Here is a 20006-nt window from a genome sequence, read left to right on the forward strand (position 1 = left end):
GGGTCAAATGGTGGATCTGGATTCTATAATAATATAGCAGACCCTGAAGAAAATCCTTCGTTGGAAGTGCAATACCGCACTCCACAAAAGAGGTGAATAAAACAATCTCTGAATCTCCAACAGATGGGAAAACTTCCCCTATGGCACTTTGCCAGTGGATTACATCCGCCTTTGGCTGTAATAAGCACCTCTCTACCAAATTCTGTAGATCAGCTTCAGAGCACTTACTTTGAGGTCTCTCTTCTGCTTGGTCCTTGGCACTAACAGGGACTAAAGGGTTGTTCTCTTTAGTCCTGATTGGATCCGCCAACCAGGACTAAAGATAGACTTTTGTCCAGATTGGTGGCTCCAACCAGGACTAAAGATGTGACATCGCGGCCTAGGGCTTAATAGGATACTTATACCAACAGTATACAACTTTTTTTTCCGGAAGCCGATCTCCAAAGAACTGTGAGGTTAAGCGTGCTTGGTCGAGACCAATTTGGGGATGGGTGACCGATCGGGAAGTTCTTCCCAGGTGCGCACGAGTGAGAACAAAGTATGCAAAAAAACTTGTGTTGGTCTATGAGGGCAGTCTATGTCTTAGATAAGCTGGTAGATGTAAACGGGCCCAGCCTCGGGGAGGCGGGACATTATAAAAGAGCTCTTTCATCCCCAGGGCATTTGAACCAAGACTAATGTCCATATTAGTCCCGGACTCAATACCAACTGGGACAAATGTAGAGAATCAAAGACCCTTTCTATAGTAGTGAAACACTGCAGCAAAGTGAAATTTCTTGAAGAACGAAAGGAGCCATAAGAACAGAATTTTTTTGTCAAAAATGGATAAAAAATTTGAACCACTCAAAATTTAAGACGACGGATAAAAGAAATGTCCCACTCAACAGACCATAAATTTGAGCCCTTGCCGATAGTCATAATCAAACAAAAGAATTTACAAAAAATTACTGTGGGATTTCTCGTTTTGTTGTTTTAAGTTACAAAGCAACATTATTTTATAAAATAAAAAATATATATATAAATGTACATATTTCTTCTATTACCTTCTTTTTTCTTTGAAGGAACATGAGGGGATTAGGATCCCCTACTAATTATATTAGGAAAAGAAAGCGTTACCGAGTTTTACAACAGAAGGTCTAGGAGACAAAGAAAGAAAGGAAAAAAAATCCGATTTGGAAGGGTTTGTATACAGGTTGGGATGTAAATGGTACGGATATTTTCCAACCATATTCAAATTTGATCCGGTTTGGAAGGGTATGTATCCATCCATATTCGGGTCCGGATATTCAATATCCATAACTAATTCGTATCCGAATACTAAAAGTTATATTTTTATGATGTCGATATCCATTATAATCTTATCCGACACAAACTAACATTATCCATATCCGACCCCGTATTCGATAAAAAATATGAAAACAAATATGATATAAGTAATATCCATCCGTATTCAATCCGTTGCATCCCTATATCTATATCCAGGTCTACCTAAATGAACGATCCACTTGCACGGTCAAATTGAGATTTGTAGCAAACCCCAACAGTTTAGAATACCATTACCAACTAATATCTGCTACACTTTCTATTTTTACTCTCCTCCCAGCTATACATCCTCCCGACCACTCAATACTACTCCCATCTCCATTGCAAACCGCCTAAGAGAAACTTTCTCCACCAAGAATCAGATCACAAGAGGAGCACGAGCTCAAGCAAGCAGCCGGAGCAGCTCATCATCATGGATTCAACAGATGCAGATTCGTCGCCATCTGTGGAGCAGGGATTCGAGGGACAGACAAACCCTGGGTTCTGGAGGCAGGTGACGCTGCGTTCCATGGCCATCGCGGCCGTGCTCGCGACCATCTTCTCTTTGGTCACGCTGCGAATCTACATGACCATTGGGGTTGTGGGTGCGCTCAATATGCCTGCGAATGTCCTCGGTTACTTCTCTGTGAAGAGCCTCGTCGCCATGCTGAGGCGCTATGGCATCGCTGCCGCACCGTTCACGCGCCAGGAGAACATCTTCCTCCAGACCTGTGTCATGACATGCGTTAACGTAGCGATCTCAGGTAAGGACGGGTAATGATAGAGAAATCTTTGTCTGATTATATATAAACCTGTTATTTCTGCCTTTGGAGTTTCATCAAGTTTTCGCCTTTCTTCTAGGTGGTTTGCCAAATTACATTATTGCAATGAATTCTCATGTGGCAAAATCTCTCAGTAATCATCCCGATGAGCAAGACATTATTGACCACGTGCCAACAGGACAATATGCGCTATTCCTTTTTTTGACCGGCCTGGTGGCAGTAACGTCCATGCTGCCGCTGATGCAGGTAAACTATTTTGCATTCACCAGATCCCTATTATGTTTGCACTTGACACTAACAATGTGTATGACTGGTTTGCCAAAAGTCCTTGGATCATGTTCAAACTCTTACTTATCTAATATGTTTAACGAAAATGGAGCTAAAAGCTACTTCACTGATATGGTGATGTATGCATGGTATGTCAATCATTGGACACTTAAAAACGCACATACGCTACTCTGATGGAAAAAGGGCTAAAGGCTAGTACATTGTTGACGATAATATGTTAAGCTGCATTGCAGCCTGGATGAAATTTCTATAAATTGGAAGTCAAAGGTCTCAGCTTCAAGCAATCTTTACAACCTGAATAAAAGAACATGCAGTGATAACTCAGAATAAATTATTAGGAACAACGAAAAATGAGACAAGGTAAATTGGAATACTAACTGACATTATGAAACATTTCTGATATGCCAATGGGCCAAATTGATGGAATTCCCCTAAAATCCCAATTTGATTGAAACCTACTGAGGGACTCCAACCTTTAGCACCCGCCTCGCCACAAGTAGATACTAAACATGAATACTGAGTCTCAGTTAGTAAGTACTCCAACCCCAATTTCAAAACCATGCATATATATAAGGTATGCTACGCATGCATTTGAATCGTCAGTTTTATTTGAATGTAGGCTAACTAATGTAACTTTGCCATTTCGGGTTGCTATGATACGCACTCATGCCGTCATGCGTATTTAAGAAAAAAAAATCTGGTGGCTTTTGCTCGGCCATTCCAGACTACAAGGAGGTAATAACTAAAACAACTATGCAGCAATTCACTATCAGATTAAACTGTCCTTTTCTTCTCTGAAATTATCTTGTTTGAACTTCTAAACTTTTCTTATGGTCGATTAAAAAATCTGACAGGAGAGCTAATTTTGCAGTCGTAAAATACCTTACTTTAATAAAAGTTTCCTCTAGTGTTGCTTACAAAGATAAATAAGGAGTTCAGAATATCTAATTTGAAACAGCTCAATTCAAAAAAAATTAAGTACCAGTACTTGGATTGACAATCTAGGCTTTTTCTTGGAAATAGAATTATCCGGTGAAAAAACACCTGCAAGCAAGAAGAATAAGCAGTCTATTTTTTTTGGAAAAGGGAACTTTTATTAATTTCAAAGTGATACATCAAGATGATACATCGTTTTGAAATTTTTCCGGCCTCTGCTAAGAAGCACACAACCTACAAAAGTCTTACAAAACCGGACAAAGGATTAACTGCATTCAGACAACATATATTTTGGAGTTTCGACTGCAGGCCGCATAGTAGCATAGGACCCACTGATATCAACTTGGTGGGTTGAGCTTGCAACCGAATAACTAATGCAACGATGCTGACAGAAAGTGTGCAGCAGCTTCAATACCGTCTCAATTAGTATACTAATATATACATGAATAATTGGGCCACTAACATCAAAACTCCAAGTCCATGAATAATGCTCTGAAACATAAATCAAACTTCTCTATTAAATAAATAACATAAATGAAGCTACAGTTGTCCCAAGCATTATCAGGTAGACAACTAAATCGGAACTATATTTAATGTACAGATCAATGTTGGCATATTAGAAATGGTCTCTGAGGTGAAAAAAAATGTCCTCGGGATGGGATCACCCAGGCATTTGGATCACAGGCTCACTAAGGCTGCCTTAATCTGCAGTTGGATTTATCTTAATAATTGGGAAACACTAGTCCAGAAACGGTTATGCTGGCAGTCAAATTAGCTTTGTGCTGGCGGGTTGAGTCTCCGCCAAGAACTCTCTGCCAGCACAACTGCCGATTTTTGCTGGCGGGTTCTTGACCGCCAGTGGAGATCGAACTGTGCTGGCGGGGGTACATTTATGGTGGCGGCTGCTGAAATGGCAACACAAATACCTCCATGCCCGCCTGCACAAAATATTACTGTCCACGCTAGTTTTGAATTCTCAGATGTTCCTGCTTGTTTTCAAATTTAAATTTCCCACCACTTTTCAAATTTACAATTCCCGCCAATTTAAATTGAGTTACGTTTATATTAAAATGGGAAGAACAACCATCATGGGAGAGAGTTCTCGTGAAAAATCACCCTAACTTTGCTGAATACAGTCCGCTCCTTCAAGAAAATCAAGATGCCCCCCCCCCCCCCCCCCCCCCCGTGTCCACCTAGCTACGAGCACCTCTTGGGAAAGAATGGCAGGTGGGCTGGAGGAGGAAGATTAAAGTGGTTGGGTGCTCGTAGCATAAGAGGGAAGGGGTGAATTAGGCAAGTTAAAACCTAAATCTAAGACTCCAACTAGTTTGCACATAAAATTAAACTATTACATACTATCTAGATGTGCAATTATGGCTCTTCTAGTGTGAAACCCTCATCCCAAAAAAGTTTTGCAACCTATAGTCAATCTTAGCTTGATCTACTCTAAGAAAGTAAAGGCACATAAGTTGCAATATGAAATGCGGAAGCTTAAATAGGGGACGAGAGGAAGCAAACTTTGGACGCGAGATTTATCCCATGGTTCGGTTAGACAAAGCCACTCCTACTCCACGTTGTTAAAGCACTCAATCAAGAGTATCGCTTCTCGTCCACCAAGTCTCTTCCGGGGACATCATGACTTGCCACCGAGGCAATGCCATCAAGGCTTACCCAAGTTCCGGTGTTGTCGACGTAGCTCCACACCAAGCCGGAGGGTCGAAGATGTGCCGGTGAGCCACTAAGACTCAAAGGATGGCCGGTGCACCGTTATACAAGTTGATTCATTCTAGAATCAGCAGACAAGATTCAATACCTTGCTCTCACACTCTCAAAAGAGCTAAATCTATCACTAACACTATCAAACGTATGCTAAGGACTAAAGATTTGATCACTAAGCACTTGGATGGCTTGGATACGTTCTTGGGTATGCGTGTGACTTCTAGAAACTCCAGCAACTCCAAAATAGCTGGGAGATGGCGTATATATAGCTCAGAAACTCGAAGTAGCTGTTTGTAGCCATTGGGGCTTTTCTGTGCATAACGTCGGTTCAACCGGTGAGGTGAGGGGGCGTCGGTTTAACTAGTCTCTCACAGTCTGAAACTGGCCGTTGAGCTTCAGATCACTGCATGCTACTGACGTGGATGCACCAACGCCTTGCACCGACGAGTGTCGGTTTAACCGGTCGCACTAGGTTTTCTTCACTTGATCTTCACCTGCACGGTCCAATGCACTGACGCACCGTTGGTTTAACCAATGCTGAAGTCTTTGCTTCTGGCCTCTTGACATGCTCTCTGGACAATGCCTAGGTGAATGCACCGACGCTCATTGTTGCACCGTCGGTTCAACTGATGCTACTGAGTTTCTTCACTTGGTCTTCATGCACTATGTCCAATGTCCTGACGCACTGCTGTCGGTTTAACCGGTTACCTAGTGTTAGTTTAACCGGTGCTCTATATTTTGTTGCACTTGTCCAATGCATCGCAGCGATCAATTGGATACCTCAAATATATTATAACTCTAGTTTTCACTATGACTTGGCATCTCAACGGCGGATTGGACACATCCTGACGGTGGATTGGACACCTCAAATTACATCCATAGAACCTAAAAGTCTTACAAATGGGATCTCATAAACTTGTTATTCCCATTGATTATGTTATCACACAATCACCAAAATCACAAACAATGGCCTAATGGGGCCAGGTTTCTTACAATCTCCCTCTTTTTAGTGATTGATGACAACACAATCAAAACAAGCATAAAATTAGAAGAATAACTACTTACACTTGCTTTTTTGCTTACCACCATCCAATGTTGACTTGGCCTCCCCCTTTGCTTCTTGCCATATTTGCAACTTCTCCCTCATATGTCACTGCTACAAAAAAAAAAACTTAACCGAGGCAGGCAAATCACATGAACCGAGGCGGTTTTTGCAACCGCCTCGGAGTGATCTTCACGGTTAATGTGGGATTAACCGAGGCGGTTTGTTGCCCTCCACGGTTAATTGAATCAAAAATTAAAAAAAATAGAGAAAGCCCACGAAGCCCATTGCCGCCGTACCACCCGCCGCCGCCTGACCGCCGCCGCGGAGCCTTGCAGCTGAGGACGTCCTGCGCCACGCCATGGAGCCCCCCGCCTTGCTACCCCCACGCCGCTGCCGTGGAGCCAGGTTGCTGTGGAGGCCCCGCGCCGCCAGATTCGGCCGCGTCCTCGCCGGATCAGGCCCCGGCGCCGCCAGATCCGGCGCCCGTAGAGCCCCCGCCAGCGGGAAAATAGGGGAGCACCGCCAAGGAGGGGAGGGGAGCCGTCGCCTGCAGGAGGGGAGGGTAGCCGGTGGCGCTCGGGCTCTCGGGGAGGGAGGGGCCGACGGTGCTCGTGGAGATCCCATCGCCGCAGTGTCTATGCGCCCACCGCCACCGGGTCCCGCGCTCGACGCCGCCAGGTCCCGCGCCTGCCGCCGCCGCCGGGTCCGGTAGTGGGAGCAGAGAGGGAGAGAGAGGGTGAGGAGAGAGAGGGAGGGAAGAGAGTGTTGGACATGGAGTAAACCCTAACTCATATATATATATATATGGAACTCTGGTTTGGGCCATTTGGGCTTTTTTGGGCCTCGGTATTTTAGGAGTAGGCCCTATATAACAACCTCCTCTGTAAAACGATTTATGACTGCGGACAGCTTAAGATAACCACCTCCGTAAATCATCTATTTTTGGAGGCGGTTATGCTATAATGCCCGCCTCCATAAATTGATTTTCCAAGGCGGTTTTTTGTAACCACCTCAATTAATAAAAAGTAACCACCTCGGTTAATCCAAGGCATTAACCGAGGCGGTTATAATTCCTGTCCGCCTCTGAGGGCTATTTTAAAGGTCACGATTAATAGTTTTTGTCGTAGTGTGTTGATTTGATTCACTTGGTGTTTCTCCTTCTTTGAAAGACATTTCCTCCCTTTGGAAGATACTTGCTTTTGATCCACATTTAACTTTCTTTGATCCAAATTTCTCCCCCCTTTAGAACCAAATCACCTAAAAGGCCTTGCAAAAAAAATATAGCTCAAAGAGAAAAGTTAGTAGCTTAGGGAGTTAGTTCCATAAATTATGATTCAATTGTATGATATCATTGAAGATACCAATTGAAAAAAAAAATTACTAGGGTGGATAACAAACTCATATAACTTGCATGACATGAGCTAAACTTTCCACAAAGTGTGTGCACAAAATGATAATATCAAAATCAAGTGCACAACTAGATATTTGAACAAAAAACCTTAGATCATATCATACACGGAGGTAGCTCTAGAAGATCAAATAATTGACAATGATACCAATTGAATGAGTTTAGAAATTTGCATACCTCCTGATGTTATTTTGTTACCTTGATTGTACCAATTGAAAATGACTTGAATAAAGCCAATTGAAAGATCTTGAGTGAAGACTACTTGGTACAGCAAGGTTGAGCAAATGTATGAGCACAAAGCTTATGAACTTAGATATGGAAATTTAAGTTCAATGGAGCATGGCTCAATATGCATGAAAGCACAATATTTTATCTAATCACTCTTATATAGTTGTTACTTCACACTGAGAGTGAGCAACATTCTCTTAGAGTGTTAACTCCGACGAGAGACTACAAAAGATAAACTTGCAAACATGTTAGTCTCAAAATCACAAACAATAGAATGAACTCTCCCTAAATATATGCATTTAGTGTTTGAATCATCAAGAAAATGTATTCACATTGTTTTTGACAATAATGGGAAGTTTACCGTATAGCTTGTGTTCATGGTACACAAAAGAAATACATACTTCATGATGTCCAAGTACCATAAAAGGTAACCTTGTGGATCTTTCTACACACTTATCAAACCATATAGGTTGCTCATGGGTTAGAGCATGACACAAGCAATCCACACTACTACAATATTCCATTAAATGAGGTGCTTTAAAATTGCCTCGAAGGTGGGCACATTAAAAACCGCCTCGATTAATGCCTTCGATTAACTGAGGCAGTCATTTTTTATTAACCGAGGTGGTCATAGTCAATCGCCTCGTGAAATAGATTAATCGAGGCGGACATTTTATTTACCGAGGTGGTTAAAATACCCGTCTCGGTTAATCATTTATGGAGGCGGACAAGTTTAACACATCTGCCTCAAAAAATCAGGCCCAACCAAGATCCAGTCGGCAGCCCACTATCGCACTCAACTATAAAACAAAACCTAACCCTAACCCACTATCGCTCCTCCCATCACGCACCACCCCTATCCCATGAGTCCCTCCCTCAAATCTCTCTCTCTCTCAATCACTCTCTCTCTCTCGCGCGCGCGCCAGCGGCCGCTGGCGGTGGCACCCCTCCCCTACCCCGATGACTGCGCGCCTTCCTCCTCCATGGGCTAGATCCGGTGCCGTGGACACCAGATCCGGTAGCGAGGATGCCGGATCCGATATGGCGATGGGGGGCGGGATCCGCGGCGTAGCTAGCGGCTGCAGCGAGATCCGGCGTAGTGGCGGCGGGCGGGATCCGCGGCGGAGCTGCCGACGGCTTGGCGGGTTCGTGGATGGGCTCGCCCGGCTTTTGTTTTGTTTTTTTGTTTCTATTTATCGAGGTGGGCATCAGCCAACCGCCTCCGATAATGCACAGATTAACGGTGGCCTTTTGGTAGAGGCGGTTGCCTTTGCCCGCCTCCGAAAATATAAAACGCCCACCTCGGAAAAAAAATTCTGTAGTAGTGCCACCATATATAACACTTGGAGATGCAATGCGTGCAAACAATCTAGCAAAACAATGGAGCTACATGATGCTTGAATTGAAATTTAGCTACCATTACCTTATGGGAGACTTGGGCAACAAATGTCCAAGTTGTGAGCTTGGCTTCCTTAGCTTGACTTCCCATCAACTTGTAAGCCAAGCCTCCAAATGCCCCGAAGCCATTCCTTAGGCTTCTAGTATCCTTTGGATCCCACATTATTTGAGGCTCCTTCATGTTGGTGATGATTTCTTTGGCATCCAAATGGAGCAGTTCCAACTCTTTTCCTTCTTCCCAACCTTGTGAGCAACTATCTTGCCATTGCTCTTTTTCTTGATCTCATAGGTGGTGTTTTTGCTTTTATTTTTCCGGTTGGCCTTGGTGTAGATGAGAGAACTCTTTATTGTTAGTCTCACAAATGCGATCTCACAAACTTGTTAGTCTTATTAATTATGTTGTCACACAATCACCAAAATCACAAACAATGTCCTAATGAGGCCATGTTCCTTACAGAAGATGGCGTAAAATGGTTATATACTGTGCCATTTGTGCTGGCGGTTCCTTAAGTGGCCTGTTAGAGTAAATGATGCCCATTTCCTATGGCGATTGCTTTAGTGGCCCACCAGCAAAGATGGGCCAGTGCTGGCAGTCCGTAAGCGGCTGGCCAGCTACCCATTTTGCTGGATGTGGGCAAAACCAACCACCAGCACAAGGCGCGAGCACAAACAACATCATGCTATCCAATAAACTAAATCTAAAACCTTAATCTGAATCTATCCTTCATAACTATAGGTAGGGTTAGAGGAAGCCACATGTGCAGTTGTACTAATGTTCAAACTGCAAATCTGCAATCACATACACCAACCAAGATGTTCGAAGGCAAGAAGAAATTCAATTTGATTCTATTGAAGCAGAAGCAAGCGAGCACCTCGAACATATAGATAGCAAGCCAATCTCTGACCAAGCAACTCACCGTTGATAACGGCGAAGTAGGGGAGGGAGGTGACATACCGTATCTCCTCACGGACCACAGGCTGATTTGGTTGATTGGTTCAATGGCAGGTGGGTCTTGAACGACTCAAGTAATCATGTCCTCCTAGTAGAACGAGTAGCGATTTCAGTGCAACAAACGAGAATCAAGCAATCCATGGCGTCTAGGGCAAGAAGGATTAAGGATTGGAAGCCAGATGTTACCTGAATCGACGGTGGTGATGACGAGAGCTGGGTGCGGATCACGGTGATCGATGATGATGTTTTAAAAAGTGAGCATGAGTAGGGGCTTTGATGCAGCGACGGTGGCGGAGACCTTCGGATCCACAACCAGAAATAGCGAGCCGAGGGGTTGCTGGGCTTGTGATGCTGCAACAGCTTCATCCTGACTCTCTCATTCTCACTCCCTTGCTTCTCTCTGCTCCTGCTCCTGTCCTGCCACCAGTGTAGTTCTCACCAGCTTCATCGCAGATCCCAACACCACAGGTCTGATCCCGCTTTGGATGATCGCCAGCGACCGCAATGTATTCCAAAAGCAGTCCATAGAGACTAACATATTGCAATCAATCAATCTTAACCATTAACCATTCTAGGTCAGGATGCAGGTTTTGTTGGGTTGACCCAGCTACCCAAAACCCAAGAAATAGAAATTAGTGTTACTACCCTATAGAGCCAACCTGATAATTTTTTGTTCATATTGGGGTTTTACCGGTGGGTTAACTGAAGTAACACAAAATAAGACGTATTCTAGCCTCTGTGTAGAGATTCGCTTAGCCATACACGGTCAAACCAATTAACTTGTGGTGCCCGCCGATCATCTGCATGGAGCAGAGAAGATGGCTATGGTGGCCTCTATTTTGTCACCGACGGCGAGCGTAGCTAGAGCGCAGGACAGCGTGATGAGTGGCAGGGGCGCTACAAGGGATGCGAAGATCCATTCTGCAGGGATAAGAAGTAGTCGCTGGTTCGTCAGAGATGCGCCAGGAGCGGATAGCCGGCGGTGATAGTTCATCTGTGTGGGTGATGGTGATGAAAGCTAATGGAGTTCATAATACCATGCGTGATGTTCCAAAGAATCTGCGAGGTCGTCCTGATCTATTCGAGGCTAGTTAGTCCAATCCTATGGAGCAGGGGCTCAATATCCATCACCAATAAATTCGATTTAAGCGATGGAGTACCTCGATTTAGTATCCGCCATTACCATCCCTGGTCATGGAGCAGCGACGAGGATCAAAGACGTACGGCGGGCCAAGGGCATCTTGCAAGTGGTGGGCTGCACCACCGCTACACGGAAGCTGTGCTCGTGCCCAAGATAACGCACCAGGGAGCAAGTTCTCTAGGTGCCGCTAGGAGAAGCTCTCTCCTTCGATGGAAAGAAAGGCGACTTTTGGGACCACATTTTCTGGGTAACCCACTAGTTTTCTGGTTAATCTTTTGTTTGTTTTTGGGTTAACCCATTAGTTAGACTCTTCAAATTGGGTTGAGTGGGTTAAGCATTGATTGACCCAAAGCTGACCCACTTGCATGCATCTTGAATTCTGGGTGATACAGTAGTTCATGGCAAAAAGGTACTCAAATTTGGACAAATTCTGGATGATACAGTAGTTCACAACACGTAGGCGATGCACATTTTTTAGATAAAGAAAAAGATTCCGGCCTTTTTGCATTGTGATGCATACAGATACAGCCACCAGCCACCGTCACATTATTATATTATCCAAAAGCATAAAGTGTAGATAGGGTAAAAATGTAGCAAACTATATGTGATATCAAACACATAGTCTAGTGTGAAAACGTCATCCATTTCTAGCAAATAATTCAATGGCCACCACCTCCATGGCATGGCATACTTGTTGCATGCTATCTTGCTCTGTCTCTCCTGTAACAATCTCTAGAATCTTTACCAGTATGCACCTATAAAAATTGTCTGCATAAAAGATGTTATAGGTTTATTATTATTGAAGGAAATATCATTGCGACATAACCATATAGCCCAAAAGATAGCAGCCACGCTAAAGCTTTTGTTCTTTGATTAGCTCCTATGTTAGTAAGACAATCATCCATGATGTGATCCATGTTCTTTGGGTTATCCAGCCGAGTAGCAATTTTGACTATACGCCAAATGGACTATTAGCAAAGTAGCATTGAAAGACCAAGTAATGAGGTTTCATTTTGTTTATAGAAGTAACAATAAAGACTTCCTTTCCACTTTCTTTTAATCAAGTTGCCTTTTGTTAAGATGATTTCTCTCCCAATGTACCATAGGGAGATTTGAATTTTAAGTAGGAGTTTTAGTTTCCATAACATTCTAGTTGGGAAGGAGTTCTGGTTTTGTTTATCATATATCTATACATCAAATAGACTGAAAATTTACCATTTGAATGTAAACTCTATATGTAAACTTTTCTCTCTCATTGGAAGTATGAACATGACACAAATGCGCTACTCAATGATTCCAAGCAATAAGTTTATCCCCAATAATTAGCCTACAAAAAGAAATATTTAAGAGGTATTGCGTCTGCGACATCTGGTCCAATTTGGATGTGGCCCATAAGTGTTGTGTGCACATGTTTAATACCACCTTACTAGTTGAGTATGGGTAGAGCCAACTTACAAGACTTTATGTGCCAGTCATACTATATTCGGGTTAACCCTTTTACACGAAGAGATGACAGAATGTAAGTAGGGTGCTATGTACGCAGAGCCTGCCCCTCGGAACAGCTGGGTAGTGCGGCTGTGGAGGACGGGGTGTGACTCGTATCAGAGCCAACCTTCACGGTTGTGCGTATGGGTCAGTGTGTGGGTATATGGCGCATAGCACGTGTCGGTGTTTTACCAGCGAGTCTACCTGAGTATATCCCGAGGTAGAGGATTAATCTCAGGGAGTCGCTGAGATTAAGAACAAGATGGTGCAAGCAACACTGGGTTTAGATAGGTTCGGGCCGCAAGATGCGTAATACCCTACGTCCTATTTGGTGGTTTGTATTGCCTGAGGGTTGTAGACTATGCGTCTGTGCTTTGGAGGGTTCCCTATCCGCCCTTATATAGCCTGGGGGATAGGGTTACATGAAACCCTAGACCTATACGATCCTAAGAGTCCTTTTCGAGTACTTTTCGGGTGGCTTTCTTCTATACCGACTAGTTCTAAGTCTACACGACTAATTACATGATGTATGGGTTTAGGACATACCCCATCCCATATCTAGTACTGAACAGTGCCACGCCAAGTATCCCATGGCCCCGGGTCTAACAGTGCATGTGGGCCCAGTTGGGACACACGCACTGTTCGCCTACACGGCCATTTACATGACATGTAATGCTACTCGATAGGTAGCCATATAGGCCAATTAGCCGTGCAAAACATTTTTATAAACAACTGTGTGTACCAAATTTTTGCTAAATGATGGGTGATCGACCGTTCACCATTTAACGTTTAGGCTAACAGTGGACACACGGCACTGGACGTGTGGTCGTGCACTAAGAGGGGACATTCCTGGACACTATGGATCTTTGTGTGCGGGCATATAGTGCATTGCATGTGTGGCCATGTGGGTTCCGACGGGACACACGACATGGCATATGGTGCCGGCACTGGACGTATGGTCGTGGAGTTGGACCGATGAGAATGTTGGGTCCTTTTAGGAGGGATATATGTGATACCCGGTCCAATTTGGATGTGAGGGTGTGACCCAGTAGTGACCCAGGAGTGCTGCGTGCAAATGTTTAGTACCAACTTACTAGGTGAATAAGGATGGAGCCAACTTATAAACCCTTGTCGTCCAGCCATACAACCTTTGAGTTAACCATTTTACACGAAGCGAGGTTGAAAGTGTAAGTAGGGTGATATGTGTATGAAAGTCGGCCTCTCGGAAGGACAATGCGGCTTTGGAGGAGGGGTATAATAGAGTCCATAATATCTGCTACAGATGCATTCTTCCTTCTCACAACGTTATCCCATCATTTAGGCTTCATTGAAGTTTTACCATGTATATCTAGCACTTATCATGACCTTAGTCAAAGTCATGCAACAGTTTTCTTTGATTAAATATACTGTGCTATTCTTTTGTTGGATACTTGTACAATTGGAATCATGACCATAGTCACATGTCATTCATCCTACAGTTTTCTTTGATTAAATATATTGTGCTATTTTTTGTTAGATGCTTGTACAATTGGATTTATATATATATATATGCTATTTGAATAATAACACTATTCACTGACTTTATTTTATTAAATACAGTACAGATGCGGATGCTCGCAAATATACGCACACAATCATCTTTATGAATATACGCACACAATCATCTTTATGAATATACGCACACATGCGGATGCTCGCAAATATACGCACACAATCATCTTTATGAATATACGCACACAATCATCTTTATGAATATACGCACACAACCTTACCACTATGAGCACCACCGAGAAATTAAGCCGGTAGATCCTCGAAATTGATGAAGTCACCATATGCATCTTGCTATCGACGGCCAGCACTCTTCTACCACTGAAAGTGTAACGTCGGTTGAATTCTGGAATAAATTTAGAAAAATACAAGCACCCGTGTCGAGTTGAGAACTCAAACCTGACTTTGATTAAATATACCAGCTGAGTTATGCTCAGTTCACCACTGAGGCACTCACCCACTTTGAAGAAACAAAATAAGGGAACATGAAAATATGGATACATCTCATTCTCACTTGTTTCTTCCTCTAGCATAACATTGCCAGCTGATCTTACCTGAAGTTATGGCAAGCTTTTTTTTTTGAGGGGTCTTAGGGACACCAGCTAATCACTTGCTCACAATCACACGTGCGACTCATTGTTGGGTTTTTCCCCATCTCTGTAGGTTATGATTGTCGATTACAGATTGCCCTTCCCAACAGGCTCTGTTGTGGCGCATCTTATCAATAGTTTTCACACCCCTCAAGGAGCTTATGTCGCAAAGTAAAGTTCTGTCTTTTCTGTATGTAAAATGGAAGTCACGGGATTTATATTTTGTTTTGGCACCTTGCACTAATGTTCCTCTCATCTGTTCAGGATGCAGGTTGCAGCTATATTGAAAACGTTTCTAGGAAGCTTTTCTTGGTCTATGTTTCAATGGTTCTACAGTGGTGGTGAACACTGTGGATTTCAGTCCTTTCCAATGTTTGGACTAGGCCTATATAAGCGTAGGTGCGAAATCTATTCGAAATTATTTCCTCGACAAATACATGCATACTAGCCATTTCAAGAAGTGTCGAACACACACCATTTACTACCTACCTGGGGTCATTATAATTTGACACTTCGAACAAAATCAGGTCAAACATCAAAAACTTTGACCATAAAGAGCTTTTAAAATATATTTTTTGGCTTGAAGAAATAAAACATGGGTGTAGAAATATATTGGAAAGCACTTGCAAGATCTTCTCTATGTATTCCAGTATTTTAAATATTAAAAAATAGTGCTCAAATCAGAAGGGTCATCAAGTATTTTCTAGATCGAGGTAATAGTATTGATAACCAATGATCTATTAGGGTCACATCTCATGTGTCTTGTATCCTCTATGATTAATTTATGAAGTTCATAACATTACAGTACTGAAAAGTTGGTATCTTAGGTATCAAATTCAAGAAACAATTTTGAACCCCTTAGCACCTTTCCAAGGACCACAGCATAACTCTTTTGTTGAACATGTACTCCCTTCATTCCATGAAAAATGCAATCCTAGTTTTTCTGACAAATTAGTGGTGGCAAAAAAAAAAGATCCTATGCTCTTATTGGTTAGCTGCTTCCAACTAACCAGACTTTAAAAAAAACATGTCTAGAAGTTAACGTTAGTATGCAAATAGAATCTGACCAGTAATTAATAGTTGCGGCCCTTTTCAAGGATTCTGTTCTTTTATGGGATTTTTTTCAAATATCAGGATTGCATTTTTCATGGAATGGAGGGAATAAATAGTTGTATTTATTATTATTATTATGAAGTACTAATACATTATTATTTATACTTACAGATTCTTTTTTGATTTCTCTCCATCATTTGTTGGTTTGGGTATGATTGTCCCCCATGTTGTAAACTTCGGGTTGCTTTTTGGAGCAATCACTTCCTGGGGAATATTATTTCCTTTCCTTGAAAGCAAAAGAGGGCAATGGTATCACACTGACAGTACTTCAAGTTTGAACGGAGCGGATGGATATAAGGTACATATGATTTTTTTGTATTTTAATCCTTTTTCTAATGTCCTTCTTAGACAATTATAATGTTAAAGATATATGCAACTGTGGGCTAGTAGCAGAAAGTTTGTCTCCCTTCTATAAGAATTTAACTAGCAATTGTTAGGGGACAAATCAATTTCTCGCATCATAAAACAGGGCACTAAATCCTTTGCTATAAGAGAGAAACAAAAGAGGACTAAGATATGCATACTCTCTCTCTCAAACAAATCAGCAGTACAGAAAATTATCAACCAAATAGTAGTTACTTGTTAGCATGGCCACCTGAAGAAACAACAGTTAATGGATCTAATAAAATGGCCAACAACTTTCATGTAGTTGATAGTTAACCATGCACTGTATATATTTAGAATCCGTACTCTTGATTAAAAATGCAATTAATTACTTTTAAAAAATAGTTAAAACCACACATTGATTCGAGAGGATCAATTTCATGACTCATTGTGAAGCCATAGTATCTAATTATGTTAAGCTGACGTTCCATTTGGTAAACATTTTGTGCCAAAGAGGGACTAAATCTTCTATCTCGTACGGCAGATTTTTATTGGCATAACAATGATTATCACCGAGGGACTTTTCAACTTCATCAAACTCCTTTCTGTGAGTTCAATCGACTACTACAAGAAGAGGCAAGAAAATGATTCAGGGAAGATCAAATATATGTTGACAAGTCCCAGCCTTAACTATGATGATCGGAAACGGCTTGAGGTACTTGTTGGCAATCAAATCCCTCTTTTTGTACCAGTGGTCGGATATATTGGATGTGCCATAATTTGTTCAGTCGCTATCCCTTGGATCTTCCATCATGTTACGTTCTATCACATGGCCTTACTGTTTGTCATTCTTCCTATTTTTACCTTCTGCAATACATACGGAACGGGACTCACAGATTGGTCAGTTGCACAAACATATGCAAGGTTTCTGCTCTTCATCATAGCAGCACTGATTGCAAAACCGGGTGCGATTATCGCTAGCCTCGCAGTATGTGGCGTGGCTGTGGCAGCTCTTAATGTTTCCTCACAGGCCATGCAAGACCTCAAGACTGGTTATATGACTCTGACTAATCCAAGAGCTGTAGTTGCTGGCCATATCTATGGTGTGCTAATTGGTTCTATCATTAACCCATGCATCTTTCTTGCATTCGAGGCAAATGCTAAAAATTCTGCTCCCATTGGTTCGAAGGATTCAGAGTACCCATGTCCCTCCGCATCAATCTATCGTGCCATTGGACTACTTGGTAAAAGAGGATTGGACCAGCTCCCGGATCACTGCATCACCTTTTGTTTGTTTACATTCTTGATAACACTTGCTGTCGAAACACTTAGATTAGTGTCCCAGAAAAATGATTGGAAACTACAAAATTTTATCCCTTGCATCACAGCAATAGCACTACCATACCTGACCGGACCTTACTACAGCATAGATATGACCCTAGGTAGTGTCCTGTTAATCATTTGGGATAAAATGAACAGAAAAAGTGCAGAATTATTGTCGTCAGCAGTAGCAGCAGGCTTAATATGTGGGGATGGAATATGGGCTCTGCCATCATCAATACTCAGCATCTTCAATGTACATCCACCAGTTTGCATGAAGTTTCTTGCGAGTGGACAACAAGTGCATATTGTCGACTCATTTGTAAATACATTAGAAACGCATTGAAAGACATGCATGACAGCTATATACAAATGTAAATTAACAGAGACCCTTGGAATTAATTGTGAAAGATGCATGCAGTTAGACTTTCCAGGTGACAGAACTAGTGGGAATTTATTCTTTTTTCGTCATAAAACAGAATCAGTTCTACATTGAAAGCAATATCATCATCAATGGATTCAGTTCAGTGATGGATTTTTTTTTTGCGAAACATAGTTTATACGTAGACATTACAAACACACATGCACACTCACACTAAGGACGCAAAAAAAGAAACATATATGACACTTGGTAACAACGAAACCAATTTCATCATAAATTCATCACCAAAGTTAATTTCCTGTACACATTGGAAATTTAACTCATCCCTACCATCCAAATTAATTTATCCCTTCAATACTATCGATTCTTATATTTTCATCCCTTGCCTACAAGAACTATGATGCCATTAAAATTAAGGATGGAAGCGGATCGGATTCGCATGGAGTCGGATTTAGATAGCACATTTTACCGCATTTTAAATTGAATACGGATACAGTTTCGAATATTCTTGAATACAAATACAAAATGGATATCTCAGATTCAGATAATAAAATAACGTTTAGTATTTTCTTTATTGGTAGTTTTAGAATACAAGATTGTTATACAAGTACAAACTAAAGTACAACAACATAATAAAATAGCTTAGTCAAAATAGCTTATCTATCAATAAATATCTATCTATATACTATAAAGATCCAAAATAATTGAAAATTTTTCTCACCTGTATTGGGCCCGCCGTACCTCTTACACTGGACCCACTTGTCAAGATGGAGGGAGGTAGAAGAAGGGGTAGACCTATAAGGACAGTATTAGTGGGAGTTTGATGGGCACAGTTACATAGACTGAGAACTAGGTAACTGTGCTAGATGAGTTTCATGGTGATGAAACTCTCCTCATATCTCATGAAATTCTCCTCACATCCCATGAAACTCTATCCTTCTCTCTCTGTCATGTCAGCAAAAATGATAGTATTTAATGTCATAAAACTCTATGATACTCTCATTGAGACTGGCTAAAAAACTACGAGTTCAAGAGTGTTTGTGCCCAAAACTCGTGTTTTTTCTCGCCGCTCCGCACTTACCCACCCACGTACCCACCCATACTTCCACGCGCGCACCTATTGACCGACACTTCACCCAGATACATGCCCATTGACTGGACCGGCTCCCATCCTCCCACGCTCCACCTCACTGCTCCGCACTTCCCCACCATCGCCGTCGCCCGGTGTTTCGGCCGGAGCCGCTCACGCTGCCCCACCCTCGCCGTCGCCCAGTCTAGTGGCGTGGCTCCGCGGTATTGACCGCCCATGCCGCTCGCGCTGCAGGTCCTGGCCACCTGTGCCGCTCGCGCTACTCCCACCCCCGATGGCCCTACCCCAGATGGCGCTCGCTGCTGCCATGGCCTCCTCTCTCCCGCTCCCGCCGAGCCCCCTCCCGCCGCCCGTCCACCTCCCGCTCCCTGCCGAGCTCATGCCATGGCGCCGTTCTGCTCCCACCACCGCGGCTGCAAGATCAATCGCTGATGTCGCGGCAGATGGAGGTGTAGAGTAGAAGGAAGGCTGTGGTGAGTACGCCGCCGAGGAGCGATCTGTGCTGCCGTGGCGTGGGGGGCAGTATGGTTGTGCAGTGGCTCGGCTGCGTGGTGGCGACGCGGGGGGACGGGACGCAGACATGGCGCGTTGGGGCGTAGGGACGGTGGGGCTGCCGCGGCATGATGTGGGATGCCTGGGGTTGATGCGGTGAGAAGATAAAACATCGCAATGGTTAAAGTCTCCTCCTCTACGCTCCTCTCTCCGTGCTTCACGAGAGCAACAGGGACGCGTGTCCTTCATTGTGGCTTTGGACACTTTACAAAAAAGTCCTCCAATATTTTACAAATCGCAACTAAACCCAGCACGTATGGTTTGCACATTAACTACGTTCATATATTTTTTTACTTAGAACCTCCATCTAATACTTATTTCGATACAAAGAAGAGAAAATTCAATATTCTTATTGATTTTGAAAAAAGACCCGACACACTTTTTGTTTTCCCCCTCCCGCAGA

At 42.8% G+C, this 20006-nt stretch overlaps 1 protein-coding gene across 1 annotated transcript; it reads left to right on the forward strand.

Moving 5' to 3' along the window:
- Positions 1–1735: 1735 nt before the first annotated feature.
- On the forward strand, positions 1736–17925 carry LOC120700927 (probable metal-nicotianamine transporter YSL3). The gene is made up of 6 exons (XM_039985124.1): positions 1736–2066; positions 2164–2330; positions 14896–14993; positions 15087–15221; positions 16047–16233; positions 16804–17925. The coding sequence occupies exons 1-6, from the start codon at positions 1736–1738 to the stop codon at positions 17923–17925; spliced, it is 2040 nt and encodes a 679-aa protein (XP_039841058.1).
- The last annotated feature ends 2081 nt before the right edge of the window (positions 17926–20006 follow it).

This window comes from Panicum virgatum, chromosome 3K (genome assembly GCF_016808335.1).
Source record: "Panicum virgatum strain AP13 chromosome 3K, P.virgatum_v5, whole genome shotgun sequence".
NCBI classification, from domain to species: Eukaryota; Viridiplantae; Streptophyta; class Magnoliopsida; order Poales; family Poaceae; genus Panicum; species Panicum virgatum.

What these genes read in the sequence shown, in the direction of transcription:
- LOC120700927 (XM_039985124.1), top strand. Translation starts at nt 1,736, where the DNA reads ATGGATTCAACAGATGCAGATTCGTCGCCATCTGTGGAGCAGGGATTC. An exon ending in CGTTAACGTAGCGATCTCAG is followed by an intron (nt 2,067 to 2,163) that starts GTAAGGACGGGT and finishes CCTTTCTTCTAG; the next exon opens with GTGGTTTGCCAAATTACATT. An exon ending in ACGGAGCGGATGGATATAAG is followed by an intron (nt 16,234 to 16,803) that starts GTACATATGATT and finishes CTCGTACGGCAG; the next exon opens with ATTTTTATTGGCATAACAAT.